This window comes from Triturus cristatus, chromosome 11 (genome assembly GCF_964204655.1).
Source record: "Triturus cristatus chromosome 11, aTriCri1.1, whole genome shotgun sequence".
NCBI classification, from domain to species: domain Eukaryota; kingdom Metazoa; phylum Chordata; class Amphibia; order Caudata; family Salamandridae; genus Triturus; species Triturus cristatus.
Window position 1 is genome coordinate 782,599,005 of NC_140594.1, and position 22,148 is coordinate 782,621,152.

The following is a 22,148-nucleotide window of genomic DNA, read 5'->3' on the forward strand; positions in this document are numbered from 1 at the left end:
TTTCACAGTGGGCATTCACACCCCATTGGAGAGCAAGCGTGAAGGCTACAGCTTCACACAGGGCACTCGCCTTCCTGCACTCGACCTTGACAGATACAGAAAGCCAGGACTGGACTGCAAACCAAAATTAGCCTTGGCAAAAATGTTCAAACCAGCCACAGAGTGCTGGAGTCCATCAGTACAAAGGGGCCTTGGGGGCCTGGTTTGGTCATGGTAGCACATTCTGCTCTCACAGCAGCCTACCGTAGAATGCCAAAGTGGCAGAATAGCCAGCCCTGCCCTGCAGAAGGCTCACTCTGTACTGGGCAGGAGGTATGCCTCTGAGGGTGAAAGATGGATATTGTAAGGCATGAGAAAGGGAGACTCATTTTGTTTGCATGTTAAGGCTCTCAAACATGTTCTTCTGATGTCCCAAGTGGATCTCCTCCCCGCCTTTCCAAGATCAGTCTTTGAAGTAAAGCACTTCTTAATGTGGCCGGAGTGACTAGACCTACATGGAAATTGGTAGATTTCTTGACATAATAAAGACTCTGAAACAGGGTCAGTTCTTGACTGAAATCACGAAACCTGCTAAGGTTAACGGTAGGCCAGACCACCACTACAAAATTAAGGCTGGATATGACTAGAGTCCCATCCACGAGGCCGCCAGAGACAATGTGGCAATCTGACCAACCAGTGGTACCAGGAACCCTGATTGGGCCTGACAGAGGCCCAATACCCATCACTAAAGCTTCCTAATTAAAGAACAACCACTTAAGAGCCGGATCACTAACATTTCTATGTGTCAGATATCTTTCTAGCAGAAGTTTACAACATTTCCAAATAACAGAGGGCAGTAACTGAATTGACCCAGCCTGCGCATACTATGTTCTATTGGCAAAATTAAGTTCTTGATCCTTTCTTCTTGTCAGATATCGCATCCATGCGTAGTCTTGGGAAAGACAAGCATTCACTAGTGGTGGTTGAAGTTGCAAAGTTAGTTTCCTTGTGATCTTCCTGTAATTGTTAATATTATGATTACTGCCTATAGCTCGTGAAGTTTTCTCCATGTTGGCTTTTACTTTAAATCTGTGCTTATGTGCCCCTTTACAGTTGTTTAGGGTAAAGAGATCACCAACATCGATACAGTTTAACACACAAAAACAATTTCAAAGTTAACTCTTGAGAAAACAGCACATTCATTTTCAGCACCAACTAGCAATCACAAGGATACATAAACATAGGAAAAGCATAAACTGCGTAAAACCACGAATAGGCCTACAATTGGGATCTAAGTGAGAATTCTGCACACCCCTATCTTTAACATCTGTCCCTCAGAATACAAAAAGCATGGTTTGGCTTTCCACTAAACAGAGACCTCAATACCTTCCAAATAATGGAAACTTTTTGCAGTTCACATAAAAATACACATATTATGTTTGCACTTTTTACAAGTGAGCTTCTTCAGAGGACAAAGAGCGACTTCACCTAGCATCAGAATAAACCTTATAGTTTCAAGATGCCCTGCCTGCTGTCCCATATTGGTGTGTTAAGAAGGCAAGAATGCATGTTTAGGAGGTTGTTACTGATCGGGGTTCGATTCACAAAGATTCTCCTATAAGTAAGTGCCATGATCTTGCAGTACTCCTGACTTACTTCTGAGTTCAATTCAAGGAGTAAGAAAAGAGTACTGGTATATACCTGGAATTCACGAGTAAGCCAAGAATTCTCCAAAATTAACTTATAGCAAAATATGTTGTTAATTGGACCCTTTATATTTATGACGTATTTCTAATAAAACAACAGTAAGTATTAACCAAATTCGGTTCTTAACAACCTTCTTGTCCCTTTTAAATTTGCATCAATGCACAATTATATTGCCTTTTGCTCAAGCTGTTCTCAGACTAGCTGATTGTTTAAGTTTCTTGACATTGCTCATGGACACATTTGCGTGAAAACTGTGTATACTCTCACTCCAAGCTAATGATGTTAACTGAAGTCTTGAACTCAACCATCAACAGGACGAGCAAACTTTGCTGCTAACTAATGAAATCCCTATTAACACTTGGACCAAAACGAAGTAATGAACTGCTGAATTAAACATAGCAATTTCATTACTGAGTCCTCAATATAATTACAGAAGCAGAGATAGCGCATTTGTAGTTACGCTGAGGTCATATTTTCCATTGAAAAAGCATTGTTTGTTCTGCTAATAAATTTGGTGCCATTTGACGAATCTGCACAAAACCTTTGAAAAAAATGTTCATTCCATGTTGGGTTCTTCATTGCACATTTCATGCATATACATCAAGCAGTGGTCAAAAAAGGGGAGGCTCTTGAAAGTGACATTTTCCATTTCAATTCCCACAGGATTCTTCACTCCTTCATACAGGTACCAACATGGACCCAAGGATTCCACATGGATAACGGCAGAAAAGGTTCTCTTATCCAATGAAATTCCTTCATTTTGTTTATTACTGTATTCTGCAGATCCCAACGGTCATGATATGCAAAAGTGTTACAGAAGTGTTAACCCTTTAAAGCCACTCAGCTTCTTTTTTATATGCTTATATCTCATAATTGACTGAATGGATTTACATCAAACCAACAAAAGCTTGAGTTAAGTTCTAATTTCAAGTTTGGTGTAAATCCGTTCAACAGTTTGGACTGTAGGTGCAAGCAAAATTTCCTACTGGAGCAAAAATGGGAAACACATATGTTTTGCCCCCCACCCTTATAATTTTTTCCTCTGAGTGAATCTGCACATTCATTTGCTTATCAGACTATAGCTGATTACTATGACTGGCACATTTGGTCCAACACCAGCCATTAGGGCAAATGTTATAGGCAAATCAAAAAATGCCTTTTCAGTAGAAATAGTAGCTGAACCATAATTAATTACACAGTGGAAATCGTCAATATGTTGAGTGCGTGTTTGTGTAATATATGTGTGTGTAATATATACGGATTAATTAATAACCTATATTATCACTTCTCATTCCAACTCTGCCCCCAGTTGATAGGCACCATACCACTTGCCATTCCAACTATACATCCACCTGAGAAGCACTTGTGCCAATAACGCAGTGTCCCTGTTTTGTGGCCTTGAATGACTTCCCATCCCTGCCGTACAGGCCAGTAGTCACCACATAATGTACATATTCAGTGGCACCTCTCAACCGAAAGAGAGACACCACTTCCTTTCACTTATTTTTCAGAGGAGATACCCGCTCCTCATACTCTTCCTATCCCACTGGGACACTTTGCAAAACTCTACTTTCCATCATGCATCACTGCCAACTGATCTGAATTCAATTACTTTGAGGGGAGGTTTTTGACTTATAGCCAAATAACTAAGTGCTGAAGATTTGAAGTGCAATAACCGTTTCCCAGCTGACAGACACTGGAATTCTGCTTTACTCTCTTTTCCTAGTATGAATTGAACCCTCTATTTCCGCCTGGTGCTGGGTTCCCAAGAAGGGATCTTCAGATCACTTCAGTTTGTGGTGGTACCTTCAAGTTTGAATTGAAAACATGGGAAGCAGGCCTGTCTGAAAACTACAGACAGTCTACACTTGATGTTTCCAACCAATGGAGATCAGTCATAGTTCTACAGAGTAATTCCTCTGGGTGACAAATGGAACATGAAAGGTGCAGGACTTGAGAGAATAAGTGTTCTTCTCTGTCAATGTCCAGACTGCACCCGCTCAGTGCTAGAAGAACCACTCCCAGCAGTGTTCACACTAGCTCGTCCAGCAGTGTGCCGATCCCTCCATGCTGCTCCATGGATCCAATGATGTGTTTGTTGCACATGGGGCAGACACACCGGACCTCCAGCCACTTCACTAGACACCTGAGATGGGAGGAAAAAAGAACACCATTGTTAGCATATACTATTGAACTCAGCACCTACATGGAGTGTCTACCATCCCCCTGAAGGTTAAGCATGATAAGGGCGCACCCAAAGAATCCAGAAACAACTTGAAGGATTCAGCACCAGTCCAGGGGTCCAACGCCAAAATGGAGGACGGAACATCCATCTGGAGGGTTCATCACCCACCTGAAGGTCCAGACCCAAACTGAAGGACGCAGAACATGCATGCAATCTACAGCACCCACCTGGTGGCCTCAGCATCAAAATGGAGGTCCTAGTACCTGACTGAAATGTCCAGAATGTTTACAGATGGTCCAAGCTGTGGTCTGAGGCCGATCATTCACATTAAACCAATGCTGGTCTGGACCCCCCAGGAAAATGTTTTAATACAAACCCATAATGCTTAGAGTGAGGGAGCATAGTGGACAATTTTGACCCTCTAAAGATAGATTTTGGTATGCTCTCTACCATGTATTTTCAGTATGTATTGCCTAAATGCCATAGTTTACCACATGGCCTGGAACAGAATGCACAACCAATATTTCTCAACAGCAGTAATCGCCAATAAGCCTAGAAGACCATTTTGTGTCTCCCCGATAATCATTGCTTTCAGTGCTGGATGATCTAAGATTTCTTAGCCCATCCAGCAACTAATGAGGTGAGCACTTGCAGGATTTTTCTCTAGATCCTTTTGGTTGTCGCAAGAACATATACATTTCAAAGTTGGTACTTGCAGTTTTTGAAAGCAGTTTGTGATTGTAGGTACAGGTCTGCAATGCGCTTGAGCAAAACTCAGTACTTTCTTTAGCTTCGTTTGAGCTGTGGGTGATCAGTTGATACATAACCAATGGGAGATGGTGAGAACGCTGGCACCAAATGAAGTACACTAATATTACAATGATCATGTATTCATTTTGCAAACATTAGGTCTAATGTACAAAGCAATTTTGTGTTTGCAAGTCCTGCAGTTGGCAAAATCAGAGGGTTTGCAACTGCAAAATAGTTTTTTTCCTATCTACTATGCCAATTTTGTAAGTTATAAAATCATTTCTGACTCCCAAAAAAGGCTTACTAACCCATACCAAATCTCACTTTGGAACAGGTGTGTGAAGGGGCGTTCCCTACTAATATTGACTCAGTGTGGTATGTATGTCACGCCAAGAGACCATTGGGTGTCAAAACGCTGTATAAATGCTTATAACGTAACAAACACAACATATATCAATGGAACTGAAACTGACTCCTCAAAAGAGGTCTTAACTGATCCACAAAGGTGAAGCTGTTGCTGTTAGACAGCTTTCCCTTTGGGAATCATGTCAGGCAACATCAGGAGGAGTAGGCTGTGCTCGATAAAATAACTGCCTGCTTCACCTCGATGTGCTCCGTCCAGCGGATGCTTATGGTCCATGGGTGTCACCACGACCTAAAATCTCAACCAAGGACAGACATTTAAAGGTTAGGGGTCTATAAATCTTGGTGCCCCTGTGTAACTTACTGTGTTTGTTTCCAAGTTTATTCCCATCACAACTAGTTGCCCCATTTAAACCTTGATTTTGAGACCAGTTGGAGGTGTAACTGGTTTCTGCTGAACTATACAAGGTACTCCTCTGCCACTGACAACCAGATCCTGACAACCTTTTTGACTAGACACTGGAATTTTGACTCTTGAGTTCCTAAAACCAAGTGGGTTGGGAATTGCAAGTCGCAGACCCATTATCCTGTGCTTCCTTGCTGAGAATCTAAGACAAAATGTAGCTTATTTCAGCAGACTACATAGATATGTTCTATTCTGTCTGGTACCTTTCTACATTGAGAAACACTACAATAGCAAAATAACTTGCCCCCCCTCACCAGGTTATCGAAGACAGCCAAAAACTCACAGGTTGCCCCAAGGGATACCGATGGTCATATTTCGCAATGTTATTTCGATTGTGGCACCTTCCCTTATAAGTGCTATAAAGCTATTTGGTCATATTTTGGCACCAAAGAATGACAACACCATCTAATTTATGGTGTTGGTTATTGTATTGACTGTTCAACATTTTCAATGTTTTAAATATGAATTTTAAAAGTTATAGATCTGACTAGAAGGCAAATGCTACTTACCAGTATGCATCTGTTCTTGGCAAGTAGAGCTGCAGATCTACACACTGTGCATAGATCGCCATCTGGTGTTGGGCCTGAATGTTTACAGTTGTTTTTCCTCTTGGAAAGTCTTTGGAAGTCACGAGGTATGTGACTCCTCCTTTGGATCGTATTGCGCATGGGCTTTGTGTGGTGGTGAGAAAGATACGAACAGTTGTTTGGTCTTACAAAAGGGTTGTGTTCTCTCGATGTGGTAGAGTAATGCTCGTTTGACATCTAGTGTGTGGAGAGCTCTTTCTGCAATGGTCTGTGGCTGCGAGAAGAATACGGGCAGTTCCACAGATTGGTTTTTTGATGAAAGGGAGAAATTACTTTAGGGAGGAATTTTGGGTTGGTGCGGAGAACAACTTTGTTATAATGCATTTGCAGAAAAGGTTCTTTTTTTTTTTTTTTAAAGGGTTGTTTGTGAAAAAGTGTTTAATTTTTTTTAATTTTTTTAATTTGTTTTGATTGAGCAGAATAAAAAAACATACATTAAAGTCGGCATCCCATAACATCAATATATATTATAATATAATGAATACATCATTTTACATTATAGAGGAGTAATCATCTTCATCCTTCTCTTGTACTTAAAGTGCAGATGCAGTTAAACTCAGAACCCTGGGAATATCATTGAGCAGCATAATTTAAACAACTAGACAAAATGCCAGTGCTAGTACAAATATATGCTCCAAAAAGGAAGCTAAACTAAAGTGCAAGCCTTCTCTAGTACAAAAAATTGCACACAAAAATAAAAAAAAATTGAGTTAAGGTCAAAAAAATATCATTTGACAGTGTAATTTAGACGATCACGTAAAGTGCAAATGCAAGTGCAGACATATACTCCCATTCTCGTAGAAAAGGAAATGAAAATACCTTTGATGACCCGGGAGTATGATTCATAAAAGAAAATCAGAAATGATCCTTACCCCTGGACCTTCTTATTGATCATAATCCAAATAATTATTTAACACCAAATTGTCCCTGAAGATGTCCTTCCATTTGATCAAAAAGTTTCCAGATTAACTCAAATTTCTTAATCGCTCCCACCCTTTTGGCATATGCTTCTTCAAAAGTTCTCACACGTTTAATTTTTTTATACCATTCAATAAAAGTTGGGGTCTTGATTGTTTTCCAATTCTGCAAGATCAATGAACGTGCCACCAAGAAGGAAATTGACATTAACATTTCACCACCTTTTGTTAACACCTGATTTGATCTTTGTTTTAATATACCAATTAATGCTGCCTCTGGTTCTGGTTGAACAATGGTTCCGATAGTACGGCTAAGCCCAGCACATAATTCCAGCCAAAACTGCCTCAAACTAGGACATGTACATGCAATATGTAGCCAACCGCCCTCACCGGCTTGCTGACACAGAAAACAGGTATTTTCCACATCCGGATAGATTTTATGGAGGGCCTGTGGTGTATAATAGGCCGACCATCGAGACAGAAAAGCCATCCTTTTAAAGTTGGCAGCCCTAAGTAGCTTGTTGCCATTCTGCGAAATCGTTTGCCATTCTCTAATTGATTGCAGGCCAATTCATTTTTGTTTTTTTCTAAGAAATTAGTAACAATCAAAGGCTCCCCTTGATTTTGAAAAACTCTATACCAATTTCCTATGCCTCTCAATTTAATTCTGAACACGGACACAAGAACTGAAGGGGTGACTGTATTACCTAAGGGTGCATATTTATTTATCCAGGATCTGACCTGAAGGAAACTAATAAAAAGGAGCCTATTCTGCGTGCCACATCTGGGCTGCACCTCCTCCCAGGTCATGCATCTGCCTCCTAACAGAAAATGACCTAACTCTTTAAAACCTTTTAACTCCCAAAGTTTAATATGACTACTATGAATAAAAAGGCCCAAACTTCTAGCCTCTGACAACCCCAAATATTCAAATCCCGTCGATTTTGCTTTTTGCAAAAAAAAAAAACCGAAGTCTAGAAGAGAACTCTTGTAGCGTCTTATATCTTACTTTTTTAGGCAATTTTGCTGTTTATAAAAACACCGGAAGCTGAGTCCCTTCTGCATCAGCCATTTTCCTCATAAAAAAACCATCCAAAGACCCCCTATTATCAAGCAGACCAACTAGAATATCCATAAATGCTGCCTCATAATAAGTTAGAATATGGGGAAGTGCCAACCCCCCCCAACTTGTATCTAGCTGCAAAATTGATAGTTTTACTCTTGAAGCTTTTTTATTCCAAATAAACTGGCAAAAAAGTTTATCTAATTCTCCAAAATATGCTGCGCTAACTTTAATCGGGACATTGGAAAAAATAAAAGTTAATAAGGGTAGTACTGACATCTTGATCAGGGCAACCCGTCCTATCAAGGAAAGAGGGAGGAAACCCCATTTACCCAATAAATCTTTGATCTTACTCAATGTAGCTTCATAGTTTAGCTTATAAAGATCCGCATATCGGTTTGATACATAGATTCCTAAATAACGGATCGGTTCAGGGGAGCATGCTTGTTGTTTCAAAATATCCGGAAGAAAATTACAACAAACGTTAAGTGCCAATACTTCAGTTTTTTTGTGGTTAATTTTGTATCCTCCAATTGCTTCAAACTGAGCGAACTCCTTCCAGATTTGATCAAAATTATGCTTTTCCGGTTTAAGGTAGAGTATCACATCATCAGCAAATAATTTAATTTTGGACATCCCCCCTATAGGAGTTTTTGTATCTAAGTTCTCCCTAATCTTTACTGCTAAAGGCTCTATAAAGAAAGTAAACTAAACAGGCGATAGGGGACACCCCTGTCGGGTCCCACGTTTTAGATCTATTAGACCTATAGATTTAGAATTTATCCTAATCTGGGCCTGGGCTCCTTGATAAATATTCCGAAGCATGGTAATTATTCGATCTGGAAAACCAAATTTTTCAAGACCATAAAATAGTGCTCCCCAATTCACAAGGTCAAATGCCTTTTCGGCGGCAAGCATCATTATTATTGCAGGAGTTCGATGAGTATTAAAATAGTCAATTGCTTGAATAAGAAAACTTGTATTTGAACACATTGATCTGCCTGCTATAAAGCCTGATTGATCCTTGTGAATTGCATACTGAGCCATAGATGTAAATCGATTTGCCCACATTTTCATCAAAATTTTACAATCTACATTTAGAAGACTAATTGGCCTATAAGAGCCAACTTCCCTAGGATTTTTACCCTTTTTAACGAAGCTGACTATTGATGATTCCTTAAAGGCTGTTGGAATTTCCCCTCCTACACTAACAAAGTGAAAAAGCTCAGGCATAAAAGGAAGTAATTTTGCCGAGAAAACTTTATAGCAGAAAAGGTTCTTGAATGGTGAGTGCTTGTATCTCACTGACCCGTCTGAGGGAAGTAATGGCTACCAGAAAAGCAGTTTTCCATGTTAGGCATTGAAATTCACATTTGTGTAGAGGTTCAAAGGAAGGCCCCATTAGTCTGGTGAGAACGATATTTAGGTTCCACACAGGTGAGGGTGGCACTCTGGGGCGAATTATTCTTTTGAGGCCTTCCATAAAAGCTTTTATGGCAGGTAAAAAGTGATAGATGTTGTCTGTTTTGTAGATAGGCCGCTATGGCCGCAAGGTGCAGTCTAATAGACGTGTAGGCTAGGTTACATCTAGCCTATGATGTGTTGAATGGACACATCTAGGGGATTGAAGTTATTATTGGGACAGTAGACCACAAAACGTTTCCATTTGGCTGCATAGCAAGCTCTAGTCGTAGGTCGTCTAGCTTCTCTAATGACGTTCATACAGTCAGGGGGAAGATTTAGATAACCAAATTCTAGGATTTCAAGAGCCAGATCGCAAGGTTGAGATGAGCTGGGTCCGGGTGCCTGATCTCTCCATGGTTCTGGGTTAAGAGGTGTGGAGAAAGGTGTAACTTTTGGTGCGGTACTACAGATAGTTCCAGCAGTGTGGTGTACCACGGTTGTCTGGCCCAAGTTGGAGCTACTAGGATGAGAGTGAGGGAGTGTTGTTGTAGTTCGCGCACCACTAATGGAATGAGTGGAAGAGGCCAAAAAGCGTACGTAAATCTGCCTGACCAATTCATCCACATCGTATTGCCTTTGGACAACGGGTGTGGATACCTGGCGGCGAAGCTTGGGCATTTGGCGTTTTCGTGGGTGGCGAAGAGGTCTATCTGTGGGTGCCCCCACATTTGAAAGTACGGGTGAAGAACTCGTGGATCTGTTGTGTTTGTCTGCTGAGCAGATCGGCCATAGTGTTTTGGACTCCTGGGACATGTTGGGCTAGGAGAAAGATTTTTTGGGGTATGGCCCATCTCCATATGCTCTGTGCTAGCTGAGAGAGCTGCGGAGAGTGTGTGCCCCCTTGTTTTTGTATATAGTACATGGCTGTCATATTGTCCGTGCGGACTAAGACGGCCTTGCCTGAGACATGCGTTTGAAAGGCCTTTAGGGCTAAGAATATGGCTAGTAACTCCAGATGGTTGATGTGGAGTAACTTTTGTTGAGGCATCCACCTGCCCTGCATGGTGTGATGTAGTAGGTGAGCTCCCCAGCCGGAGAGCGATGCGTCCGCTGTTAGTACTATCTGAGGAACCGGTTCCAGGAACGGTCGCCCTTTGGAAAGGTTTTTGGTGTTCCACCACTGCAGAGAGCGATGGGCACGACCGTCTACCAACACCAAATCTGTCAATTGACCCTGGGCCTGGTTCCATTGGAGTGCTAAGCACTCTTGGAGAGGACGCATCTGGAGTCTAGCGTGAGGTACTATGAATATGCAAGAGGCCATCATTCTTATAAGTTGCATGAACACTTGAGCTGGAAGAGAGTGTTCCAGTTGAAATTTGGCGCGTAGAGCCTGAATGCTTGCTATCCTGGCAGAACTGGGATAGGCTAGCGCTTTTGAGGTGTCTATGGTGGCACCAAGGCATTGTTTTACGTGGGATGGTTGCAGATGGGACTTCTTGTGATTTACTGTGAAGCCCAGTTCGTGAAGTAGTTGGATAGTGGCGTGAGTGTGTTGTACACACTGGTTGTATGAGTTGGCTTTTATGAGCCAGTCGTCTAGGTATGGGAAGACATGGATGTGTTGTCTTCGCAGGTGTGCTGCCACTACTGCTAGGCACTTGGTAAACACCCGTGGTGCTGTGGTGACTCCGAATGGGAGCACTTTGAATTGATAGTGTTGACCGTCCACTACAAATCTGAGAAACATCCTGTGAGCTTTGTAAACAGGAATGTGGAAATAGGCATCCTTGAGGTCTAGGGTTGCAAGGAAGTAGTTTTGGGAGAGCAGGGGAAGTACTTGCTGGAGTGTGACCATGTGAAAATGGTCTGAGTGTATATAGCGATTTAGGAGTCTGAGGTCTATGATGGGCCTTAGAGTGTCGTCCCTTTTTGGTATGAGAAAATATAGGTAGTAAAGTCCCATATTTTGTTGGTGGGTAGGAACTAGTTCTATCACACTTTTTTGTAGGAGGGAGATTACCTCCTGCTTTAGTAGTGACAAATGTTCCTGTGACGTTGGGCGTTGTTTGGGTGGAATGTTTGGGGGGGTAGATATAAGTTCGAGGCAGTAGCCTGACCGAATTATTTGTGTAACCCATTTGTCTGAGGTGATAGTAGTCCAGACAGGAAGGAAATTGTGGAGTCTGCCCCCGACCGGAGTGGGATGGTCTGGGGGAGTGTAGGGAAGTCATTGGTTAGGGGTGGCGGCAGAGCGGGAGGTGTTAGTTTTATCTCTGCCTTTATTATTGTTGCCCCTGTAGCCGCCTCTTTGGGAACCCCTTGTGAAGGTGGATTGGGTAGGGGCTTTGTAGGAAGTAGAAGCGTTATCGGAGGAGTAGCCTCTGGAGGTGCTTCGAAAGGAAGAGCGGTGAAAGGAGCGCCTGGGAGGGTGCGACTGTAAGGCTCCCATAGACTTCGCCGTATCTGTGTCTTTTTTAAATTTTTCCAGGGCATCGTCAACTTTTGGGCCGAACAGATGTTCTTGGTCAAAGGGGTGGTTGAGGATGGAAGCCTGCACCTCTGGCTTGAAACCTGAAATTCGTAGCCAGGCATGCCTACGGAGGAGGACGCTGGTGTTAATTGCCTTAGAGGCGGTGTCAGCTACATCTAGGGCGCAGGGAATGGAGGTGTTGGTGATGGTTTTGCCCTCCTGGATTAGCTCGCTGGCTCTATTTTAATATTTGTCAGGGAGGTGTTGCATTATGGCTTCCAGTTCATCATAATGTGCCCTGTCATATCTTGCCAAAAGTGCTTGTGCGATGCGCCATATGTTGGCAGCCTGGGATGCAGTGCGCTTGCCAGATGCGTCCAAGAGTTTGGACTCCTTATCAGGTGGTGGTGCGTCGCCTGATGCCTGGGAGTTTGCACGCTTTCTTGCAGTGGACACTACTAGGGAGTCTAGAGGTGCTGGCCCTCTGATGTAGGTGGGGTCTGTAGGGGCGGCCTTATTTCTTTTCGATGCGAGGGTTGATGACCCTGGCCCTGACCGGGTCTTTAAAAACTTCCGGCGCGTGCTTGATGACCCCTTTAAGCATGGGCAGAATGGAAGTGGCCCTCTGTGTTGTGTCGAAGGTATCTAGGAGGAAGTCCTCCTCCATGGGGTCTGTATGGAGATCCACTCCGTGGAAGTGTGCAGCCCTATGGAGTAGTTGGTTAAACCCCATTGTGTCTTCCGGAGGGGACGGTCTTGAAGGGTAAAGTTCGTCCTGCGGGACGTTAGGGATGTCTGGAATGTTATAGTCATCCCATGGGTCTGGGGAGCCTGTAGGAGTGGGGTCCCCTGTGGGTTGGTCAGGGGGTTCGTCCGCTGTGTAATCGTAGACATCGTACTCATCCTCATCAGGAGAGGGTGTGGGGGAATGATGAGGTGGGGGGGGAGGAGAAGGAGGAGGTGTAGGAGGAGGTGGAGGAGGGGGTGAAGGTATTCTCAAAGGGGAGGTAGCAGAGTCTTTCCTCTTTGGAGGTGGAGCTGGGGCAGGCTTGTCCAGCGGTCTTTTTTTGATGCTGAGCATCAAGTGTCCAGTTTTTGGCTCTTTGACCAGTGTTTTTTGTAGTGGATCAGGCCGAAATAGTTCTTCAGTGAGTGGCCGATCCGTCGGCGCCGAAGGCGTCGGTGCCGTAGGTTTTTTAGTCTTGGAGTCGGCATCGGTTCGTTGTTTTGAACTGTGCGGCTTTGAGAAGGCTGGTTGTTTCCTCGGCTCCGAGATGACTTTCGGTTTCGAGGTGTGGGTGTCGATGGCCTTGGGTTTTTTCTCGGATCCGGGGACGGTGTCGGTACCAAAGAGCCTGTGCTTGTCTTCGGCGCCAAGTGCTTCGGTGTGGCGCTCAGTGCGGAGGAGGAGGCCATTTTCTTTTTCGGCGCCGGTGCGTAGGAGTGTTTCTCGGCACCGACGGCAGACTGGCTCGAGCCCGAGCCGCCAGAAGGCTTGATAGGCTTCTTAACCGGGCCCGAAGGCGAGATGTGGGAAGCAATGTCTTTGGTGGTGCCTAGGCCCGAGGGCGAAGACGTGACTGAAGCCTTTTCCGATGCCGTCGAGGGTAGGGGGTCGATGTTTGTACTCACGCCCCTCTGTGCTGGGGTGATGTCCTCGACATCTGAGTCGTCGGCTTCGGAGGCGCTGACGAGACCCTCTTCGGTGTGCTGTTCTTCTGGAGCATCGACGCCTTCTCCGAAGATGTCGTCTGGGATCGCTGTCGACGAGTGTGCCATCGTTCTCCTCGCCCTTCGGTCTCGGATGGTCTTCTTGGACCGGAAGGATTTGCACGCCGAACAGTCTTGAGCCTTGTGTTCAGGGGAGAGGGAGAGGTTGCACACCTCATGGAGATCGGTGTGGGGAAATTTGGACCCACATCGAGGACACTTCTTGAATGGAGTCCTTTCCATCAGCTAGGACCGGAGCTTAGGTAGGCCCGAAGGCCTTCGTCGACGACCGGAATCGAAGACTTTGGACGATGAGAATCGCGTCGAGTGTGGAGATCGCGATCGAAAACAATGCCGCGAAAGGGGGAGGATTGCGCGCCGATTTGGAGAACTGGAAACTGTTCGGAACCGGAGCGCGAAGAATACATCCGAGCCCGGTGACGGAAAAAAACAATCTGAGGATGGAGCCGAAGCCCATGCGCAATACGATCCAAAGGAGGAGTCACATGCCTCATGACTTCCAAAGACTTTCCAAGAGGAAAAACAACAGCAAACATCCGGGCCCAACACCAGATGGCGATCTATGCACAGTGTGTAATCTGCAGCTCATATGCCTCGAGCATTTAGTTTACTGAAAACGATTACTTTCACATTCTGTATCTGACAGCCAAAGGTAGAAACATGGTTATCTAAATGGAATGCAATGATGCCTAAAGTCATGGGTCACAGACACCAGCAACAAATTAGAATGCTGCTTAGTAACCACATACTGCCCAAGTCCCACAAAATGGCTTTCAATAGGTGGGCAAGGCATGTTGAATCCTGGTTCCAGATTTCAGAAGACATGAATAAGTTCCACTAAGAAGCTAGTTATGAGGTGGCTAACAGTTGGTGCAGGAGTCTATGCTGAAGTCCATTACTAGAGAAGAGCTCAATAATTTTACTAAAACCAAAAGCATCACATACATTGGAGTTTTAAAAGGTAAGCTCCTAGCTAGTGTACAAGTAAGGCAGGCATGTGAGGAAGACTCTAATAACGAGATAAGTGACTAGCCTGGTCCCCAGTACAGAACCACTAGAATGCATTCTTACAGTTACCACAGTTACCTTATCCCATCCACTTCTCTACTTTGAGAGATTGACCATCTTTATATTTGAGAATTCTATAGAGAAGGTCATAGAGTCTGTAAGGAAATTCTTCTTTCTGTATGGTAACCCCAAGCTGTGGACTGAAGCTGCTGGTTTTTCAACTCTGAGAGTGTGCTGAGGCCTGCTAACCAGCCCTCAGTGCCAGTGCTCTGACCCCAAAACGTGTATGTTGCATTGGTTATACCCAAGTGACTTAGGCTAACTTACCTGTAAGTCCCTAGTATAAGGCATGTAAGTTAGGGGGTCTCCCAACCAATCACAGCACTGGTTATGCCACTCTGGGTGTGACACAAGAAAAACAGTTCTCCCAGTCTGCCTTTTCAGAATGGAAGAGCAGTTTTAAACTGCTAACCCAATTTTGCCATTTAAAGCGATGACAAAGCCAACCTTCCCTCTGCAATATGTGTAAGGCAGGCCCACCGAGCCCAAAGACAGGGTAGAACATATTTCATGGGCAGAACCTGTATTTTATATGTTCTAGCAGTAAACACCTAAAACTATTGTTTTTACTGTGGAAAGGCTTGGTTGCCCCATTGGCAAGTACTGGGTTGCACGCTGACCTTTCATCTGTGCTAACTCCTGAATGGTGTGACCAAAGCTGATACTCCAAGGTATCAAACAACTCGCTACATTAAACTAGACTTGGCTAACGGGTTCTCTAAGGAGGCGATCTCAGATAGAGGCACACATTTTACTTCTGCCTATCTGAAGGCTATGCACAATAAATGTGGTATGACTTACAAGTTCATTACTCCCTACCATCCTCAAGGTAATGTTCTAGTTCAACAAGACCAGGGAGGAACAGAATTTGCAACTCATCGTGTTCGAAATCTGAAGTGCTCGGGGCGACTCATACGAACGCACACCAACTGCTGTGCCTGGATTGCCTGGGCACAACCCAGATCATCGTGTAATGATCTAGGTGCCTCATCCTATCTAGTGACTCCCCTGCGTTATTCCCCATTCATCCATTGTTCCCTTGTTGAACCTCATTGCGGAGGACCAACTGCCCTCTCCACACCTGGCCCCACCCAAAGATAGTATATAGAACAATTGATTCTGCTGGGTGGTACAATTACTGTGCACACTGTATTTACTACAGATGAAAGGGTGTCTAACAATTCCTTATTTGTGACACACAAAAAAATTATTTGGAAAAGAGCAACACACCAAGAGAGTTTGTTAAGAAGAACTCCACTGGAGATCTTCTGAACAAACGAACATTCCTAATTAAAAGCACGCTTCCTGATTAATAGAACGGAACCCCACCACGTGAATACTTAGTGGAGTACAGTATTGGATTTGAACTACGCCTTATCTTTTCTTATTTTATTGACTGAAGTTTCTGCTTTGGCTGACCACCCCCCCTTCCATAGTTCTGAGGAAGACCCGCTCTGATACACACCAAATCTGCACTGTTTCCAGGGTCGAAACGTCGACATTCATCATCACTTATGTCCACACAGTTCTCTTGACCATAAATTGATTTGTGAATGGGTCTTGTATTACATGTGCAAAATTAAGACAGGACAAAAATTAAACAAATACTCTTTTTATTTTTATGTCACTTACATTTGTCATGTATATAGTGTACTGTTTCTTTCACTATTCATTGTTTGACACTTTATCACCTCAGTCACTTGTTGTCTTGTTGCAAAATCTTGTGTATCTGTGACTGCCATTATTATTCAGTACTTTTTTGAAATATAAGAGTAAATTAACTTTATTTGTGAATTTCCCCTTTTGGTGTGTTCCTCTTTTCCAAATTATTTTTGTGTGTGTCACAAATAAGGAATTGTTAGACACCCTTTCATCTGTAGTAAATAAAGTGTGCACAGTAATTGTACCACCCAACAGAACCAATTGTTCTATATACTACGAATACCCAGGTTCTGAGGGACACCGGGTCGCCCCATTATTTCTAATGCTGTCCCACCGAAAGATGCCTTGGCGGCTGGTAGTAACGAGAGAGATTGACTGGGTTGAAGAAATGCTTTCAAGACAGTTCGGAAGTGGGTCAAGAGACTGAGTGACTACTTTGTATCTTGAGACCTGTGGGTGAACTTCCAGAGTGGCTGCTATCCTCCTCTCCTTTGTTTATGTCTACCTCTTACATAAAACTGTTACATATTCCCACCTGCTTCCCGCGGACCCAGACTAAGTGTGACTTCAGCCGTGTGCAGCTCAGTGCCCGCGAGGCGGGGTTGGTTATTTTCCATCCGGGGGTATATGACGTTCAGGGTGAACTACAGGATGGAGGGAGGCTTGGGCCACGGAGTCTGCAGAGGATGAACCATTGACCTGCTGGGTAACAGTGGCACCGCATTAGGGTGCTGAGTACATATATATGTGTAAAAGCGTTCCATATGGACTGGTTGATTTCTTTCGAACCACATGGTGGTGCAGAGTAAGTGTGTGTGAGTGAGAGTGATCATGTGTGGACCACCTTTGATTCACAACACTGACCAGCGGTGCGGCATTATACGTTGATTGTTGCCACGATACCTTTTGACATTGGGTTTTTCCCGCATGGCTCCAGCTTGCAGTCCTGCTAAGAAGTGTTCTGTTTTTGTGTATGTGTATAGTTTTGATATTGCGCACCATATAAGGGCACTCTCTCTCAATTGGGTGTAATTCAATTAGGAATTATCCACAGTGTACATAATATTGATATCATAACAACACAAGCGGGCCTAGTACTGCTAGTAATTTTTCTGAATGTGTTTTATGCCCAAAAGTATATGATGGTCATGTTATAGTGATTGAATATGTGTGTTGAATATAAACATTTTTACATGCATCCTGTGTGACGAACAGTGTATTTTTTGCAAGTGGCTGCTGTGCCTTTTCTTTACACATTGCCTCTGTAGTAAGCCTGTCTGCTCATTGCCAAGCTATCCAAGGGTGAGCATGGGTTATACAGTGAGTGTAATCGCTTATCTTGATGGGAGCAGTAGTTCTGCCTGCTGGAGGCATCACTTTAGCCCACCAGAAACTGCCAGTTCTAACAAGGAAGCATGAAACTGTAGAAGCAATTGACAGTCATAGCTGACAAATGGGTAGCAAATAGACTGGGTGAGACAGGGCAGGGTCCATAGGAACCTAGCATGTTGGGGGAAAACCATCAACTGAAATGTTCTTAACAGGTGACAAGAGTTGAAAAAAACCTAAGGGGAACAGACACTGTCACCAATGTCAGAGACCTGACGTGAGTAATGGAGCCATGAGTGAGTCAAGTGTGCCTGCTTTGACTATGGACAGCAATGCTACAGAAAAAAAGAGATGATCTGGGCTTGGATTGCATGACCATATAGCCAGTGTACTGTTTCAAATAGAGTACTGCACCACAGCCCCCATGTAACCAAGCACTGCAACACTAGATCTACAAGGGAGGTAGGCCTTGGAGTTGTTTATAAGATGCCACTGAAGAAGTAGCAAAGTCCTCAAAAAATGTAGGTATCTGACGGGAGACATCATTTGCAGCAAAACCTTACAGTGGTTCTGCTCCATACTGATTCACCTGAGAACTAAATTAGAAAAGACATGCAGAGTACACCAATCTTATTGGAGAGTCCCATGGTGCATGTGCAACTAAAGATCCAGAACAGACTATAAATGACGAAAGTGGCTGTACGAATGGATCTTCCTGTGTTCCAGCTTGTTGATTGAACATTTACCTTGCCGAGGACACTTGTAACCCCGGAACACCAATGCAATCTTCAGAACCCGGCTTCCTTGGGGTTAAGGGCTGCGCTATTTGTGTTTAATATTATGCAAACCCCAGATATGAAATTATCTGAGAGCGGAGCTTTAATTTTGAGGTAGGTTTACCAATAGAATGACCTTGAATCTTCTGAAAAAGGGGCCTTCTATGGAGAAGAAAATCTTCCCACTGTGCAGACAACTGTTTCTTCTCACCTTTTTGTTTGTCTTTCTTGCTAAATCCATGTTTTCTCTCAAAGCTCTCAACATCTATAAGCCCACTAGAGGTGCTCTATATGCTTTCTGAATCTAAAGAAGCTTTTTTAAATCCTTCCAATAGTGCGTAAACAGATCCACAAGAAGGTAGTTTAAGCACCCATTTTATCAAGGCTTGATTACTGCATTGACCTGTACTTAGGATTACAGGCTACATCCATAACTCGGTTACAGAGGATTCAGAACTGGGCTGCGAGTCTGCTCGTAGGGATAAAACCCAATAAGTGGTTTTCTCCCATATTGAAAGCCTTACATTGGCTGACAGTCGATGAATGATTTCAGTTTAAAGTTACTTCTATGGCCCACGAAGCATGCTATAACCTTGCCACGTAGTTTTAATTGAAAATTGTAAGACATATTTTTCCAGTTGCATGTTACGATCTACAAATATTTCCTTTTTCACATTACTGAAATAAAATGGATGCTGAAAGGAGGCAGAGCCTTTTCTTTTCTTGCCTCCTGGCTGTGGAATGTCCTCCCCCTTACCTAACAAGGGAGAACAATCTGTTGAAATTGGGCAAAGGCTTTAAAACATGGTAATTTCAACAGTTTTGAGTCAAATGTATTTTGTCCTTAAAGTCTTTTAGCGGCAGGATACCCTTTTCTTTGCACTTTACAAATCCCTTTATTGACATCATCATCATTATTGTCATCGTCATCTTCTGTTTAGTGTTTCTTCACCAGCAGCACACACAGCTCTGCTGCACTGGGGTGAGAGGGTGGGGAGGTCACCTAAGATGTGTCCCCACAGACAGCAGAAGGAAGTTACTATACCACAACCAATTTGACAGATGGCTGCTGGTAGCTGAGATTCTAGTGAGCGGCACAGTCCTTGGTTACCTGTACCACTGCGAGTGAAATCTGCTGTCTCTCTCCACATACGCCTATTCAATCCCCCATAAATATGGTTCCTTACTTCACACTGTATGTTTGTCCTCAGCTGTGAGAAGTGATATGTGTCTGCCTGTGAGTTTGTGGGTTACATGTGTGGCTACACCTGAGCCCTACTCTTGGACACAGTGTTTGCAGCCCAAGTTTAAGGAATACATCCATGTTGCCCTTCTAAATGTGACATAATTCATGCAGCTTTCCCTTGTGAGCCCTGTAAGTCGGGTGGTTAAGGGGGTCGATATTCGGGCCCTGCCAGAGATGAGCTCTGCTAGACAACAAAGGACTGACCAAGGCCGGTTTGCTGGTTAACGGCCCAGCCGGCAGATCTAGAGTATGAGAAGTATCATCCCCTTACTTAGGCTGATTCGCTACCGATATTCATCATCCAAGCTAACTGTTGCCCTTATTATTTATTGATTTCTTTTTTCCACTGATAGGGGTTAGGAAATCACCGAGATCCCTCTTGGGAAATCTGCAATGTCACTCTAGGAACAGACATTTTCGGACCAGTGGGTACCTGCCCCACCTCTACTTCCTAGAGAAATCCAAGAAATATATACACAGCTGTAGTTTCTCAAAATAATAGATTATAAACATGACCCACCTTTCGATTGGTGCTGGATCTCTTCCTGTACCCAATGAACAGGCTAAACTGGGCCTTCTAAGAGTTCCAGGTACACACCTGGCCATAGGAAAAAGCTTTAGCGCACAGGTGTTGAACGATGTCTAACTAGCTCTATATTGTTGAATGTTTTCTTTCAATTGAGGGTATCCCCGTTCTTGTGGCCACTTTGGTTAAGGGGTTTGAACTCAGAAGGAAGTGGGATTGCGAGTTACAGTGGGTGCTAGTTAATTTTTATTATCACCAGATCAAGCAGAAGCACAAATATGTATGTCTACAACTATGCCAGCCAGACATGAAAAGGTAGGCAAATAGTGAAGGAGACCAAGCAGCGTATAGATACAACATTCAGGAAACCTTCTTCAGATCTACACAGAACCTTCCAGTGTTGATTTTTACAGTACTGATAACAGGGGCCAGTGCCTATTCAGTAAGATCCCAAAGATCAAGGATATGTTTTTAAAGCGATTAACAGTAAACATCTTGGGGAAGAGGGAGCTTTTACCAGCAGTTTTCCTGCAGTAAATTGTCCTTGGCGAGCGGAATGTGTATTTAACCTAAAGGTGAACATCAGAGCAACTCTTTATTTAATCAACAGGACAGTTAGGCTCTCAACAGGAAAAATAGGGAAACATGCACTGGTTGGTTCTCTAATGGGAGTCTGTGGACTGCAAGCATGTATGACTTATATGACATCTTCTCATAAGCGCCATCTTACTGCTAGTGGGGAGGAAGGTTGTGGGAATCTGTATAGATTTTACAATTTTACAAAGGCTAGAAGTCACACTTAGTGCACCAAAAAAAGTCTGTGTCCCAAATTTATAATAGAGTGTCCCTAAAGGAGTCTCATAATAGCCATCAAGAGCGATTAGACTTGAGATTAAAGCAGGGGACATTTCAAGTGTCCATTCAAGAGCCTAGATCACTGCTGGCAAGCAGGGAGAGCTGTAACCTCTCAAGAGGAGGGGGTAAAATAGAAATCATCAGGGTGCGACAACTGTTCCATATATCCCTATATTTGTCCTTATAAGCCCCATGTCATCCAGCCTACCAAGGGTTTTGCCTTTATCCCATATCACCAGTCTAGTCCTCCAGGAGCCCATCTCTCTCACCTCAAGGGTCTATCACATACATGGAGATCCCATTACGGAATACAAAAGTCTAACAATAGAGGCACTGAACAACTAGTAGTGCTCATAACTTATCTCGAGGTTCCAGAACATACACTCAAGTGATCAAAATCCTCCCTGTAGTTCTCAAGATCACCTTGGAGACTCCAGAATCATCTTAGATGATGCAACTCCTCTCCCATTCCCTTAGAGCCTGTAACACCCATCCCCAATTCTCCAGCACCTATCTAAGAGGCCACAGTTCAACACATTTGTCCACAGCACCCAAATAAAGAAACAGTTCCCAGCCTGAGTACCTACCACCCATTTTGAAGAAGGCGAGACCCATCTAGAAGTCACATTATCTTTCTTAATCACTGTGACGAGGAGAGCCAAAGAGGTGACACCGAGAACCCACTAGACCATTCGGCGAGCCCACCCTTAACCACTGACTATGGGAATGTTTACCTCTCCCCTCTGTCTCTCCAGCATACAAACTCTTGGAAGCCTGAGCCTTGTACCCGGAACCAGGTAGAACAAAGCGGACAGTGTTTCTTTAATTGGGCCGACGTATCAGCCGGCTCCGCCCCCCCCTATGACGAAGACAGCAGGAGGAGTTCAAATGCCGGAACTGCAGAGACGGAGGGCGGTACGATCCCCGAGGAGGAAGAAGGAACGACGAGGAAACACCCGGACGAGAGACCAGAATACGAGAGGAGCGAAGGAAGAAGCTACGGAGCGCAGGCCCCAACCGATCCAGCGCCAGGAGGCCAACGACCCTGTGACCCGACCCGC

General features: G+C 43.9%; 1 protein-coding gene across 1 annotated transcript in view; it reads right to left on the reverse strand.

Moving 5' to 3' along the window:
- Positions 1-1,163: 1,163 nt before the first annotated feature.
- Positions 1,164-22,148, reverse strand: part of RNF122 (ring finger protein 122) — a 186,200-nt gene continuing 165,215 nt past the window's right edge. Inside the window, exon 6 of the mRNA XM_085634483.1 lies at positions 1,164-3,832. Coding sequence (XP_085490609.1) covers positions 3,718-3,832 — 115 coding nt within the window. The 3' untranslated portion in view covers positions 1,164-3,717. The remainder of the gene's footprint in view (positions 3,833-22,148) is intronic.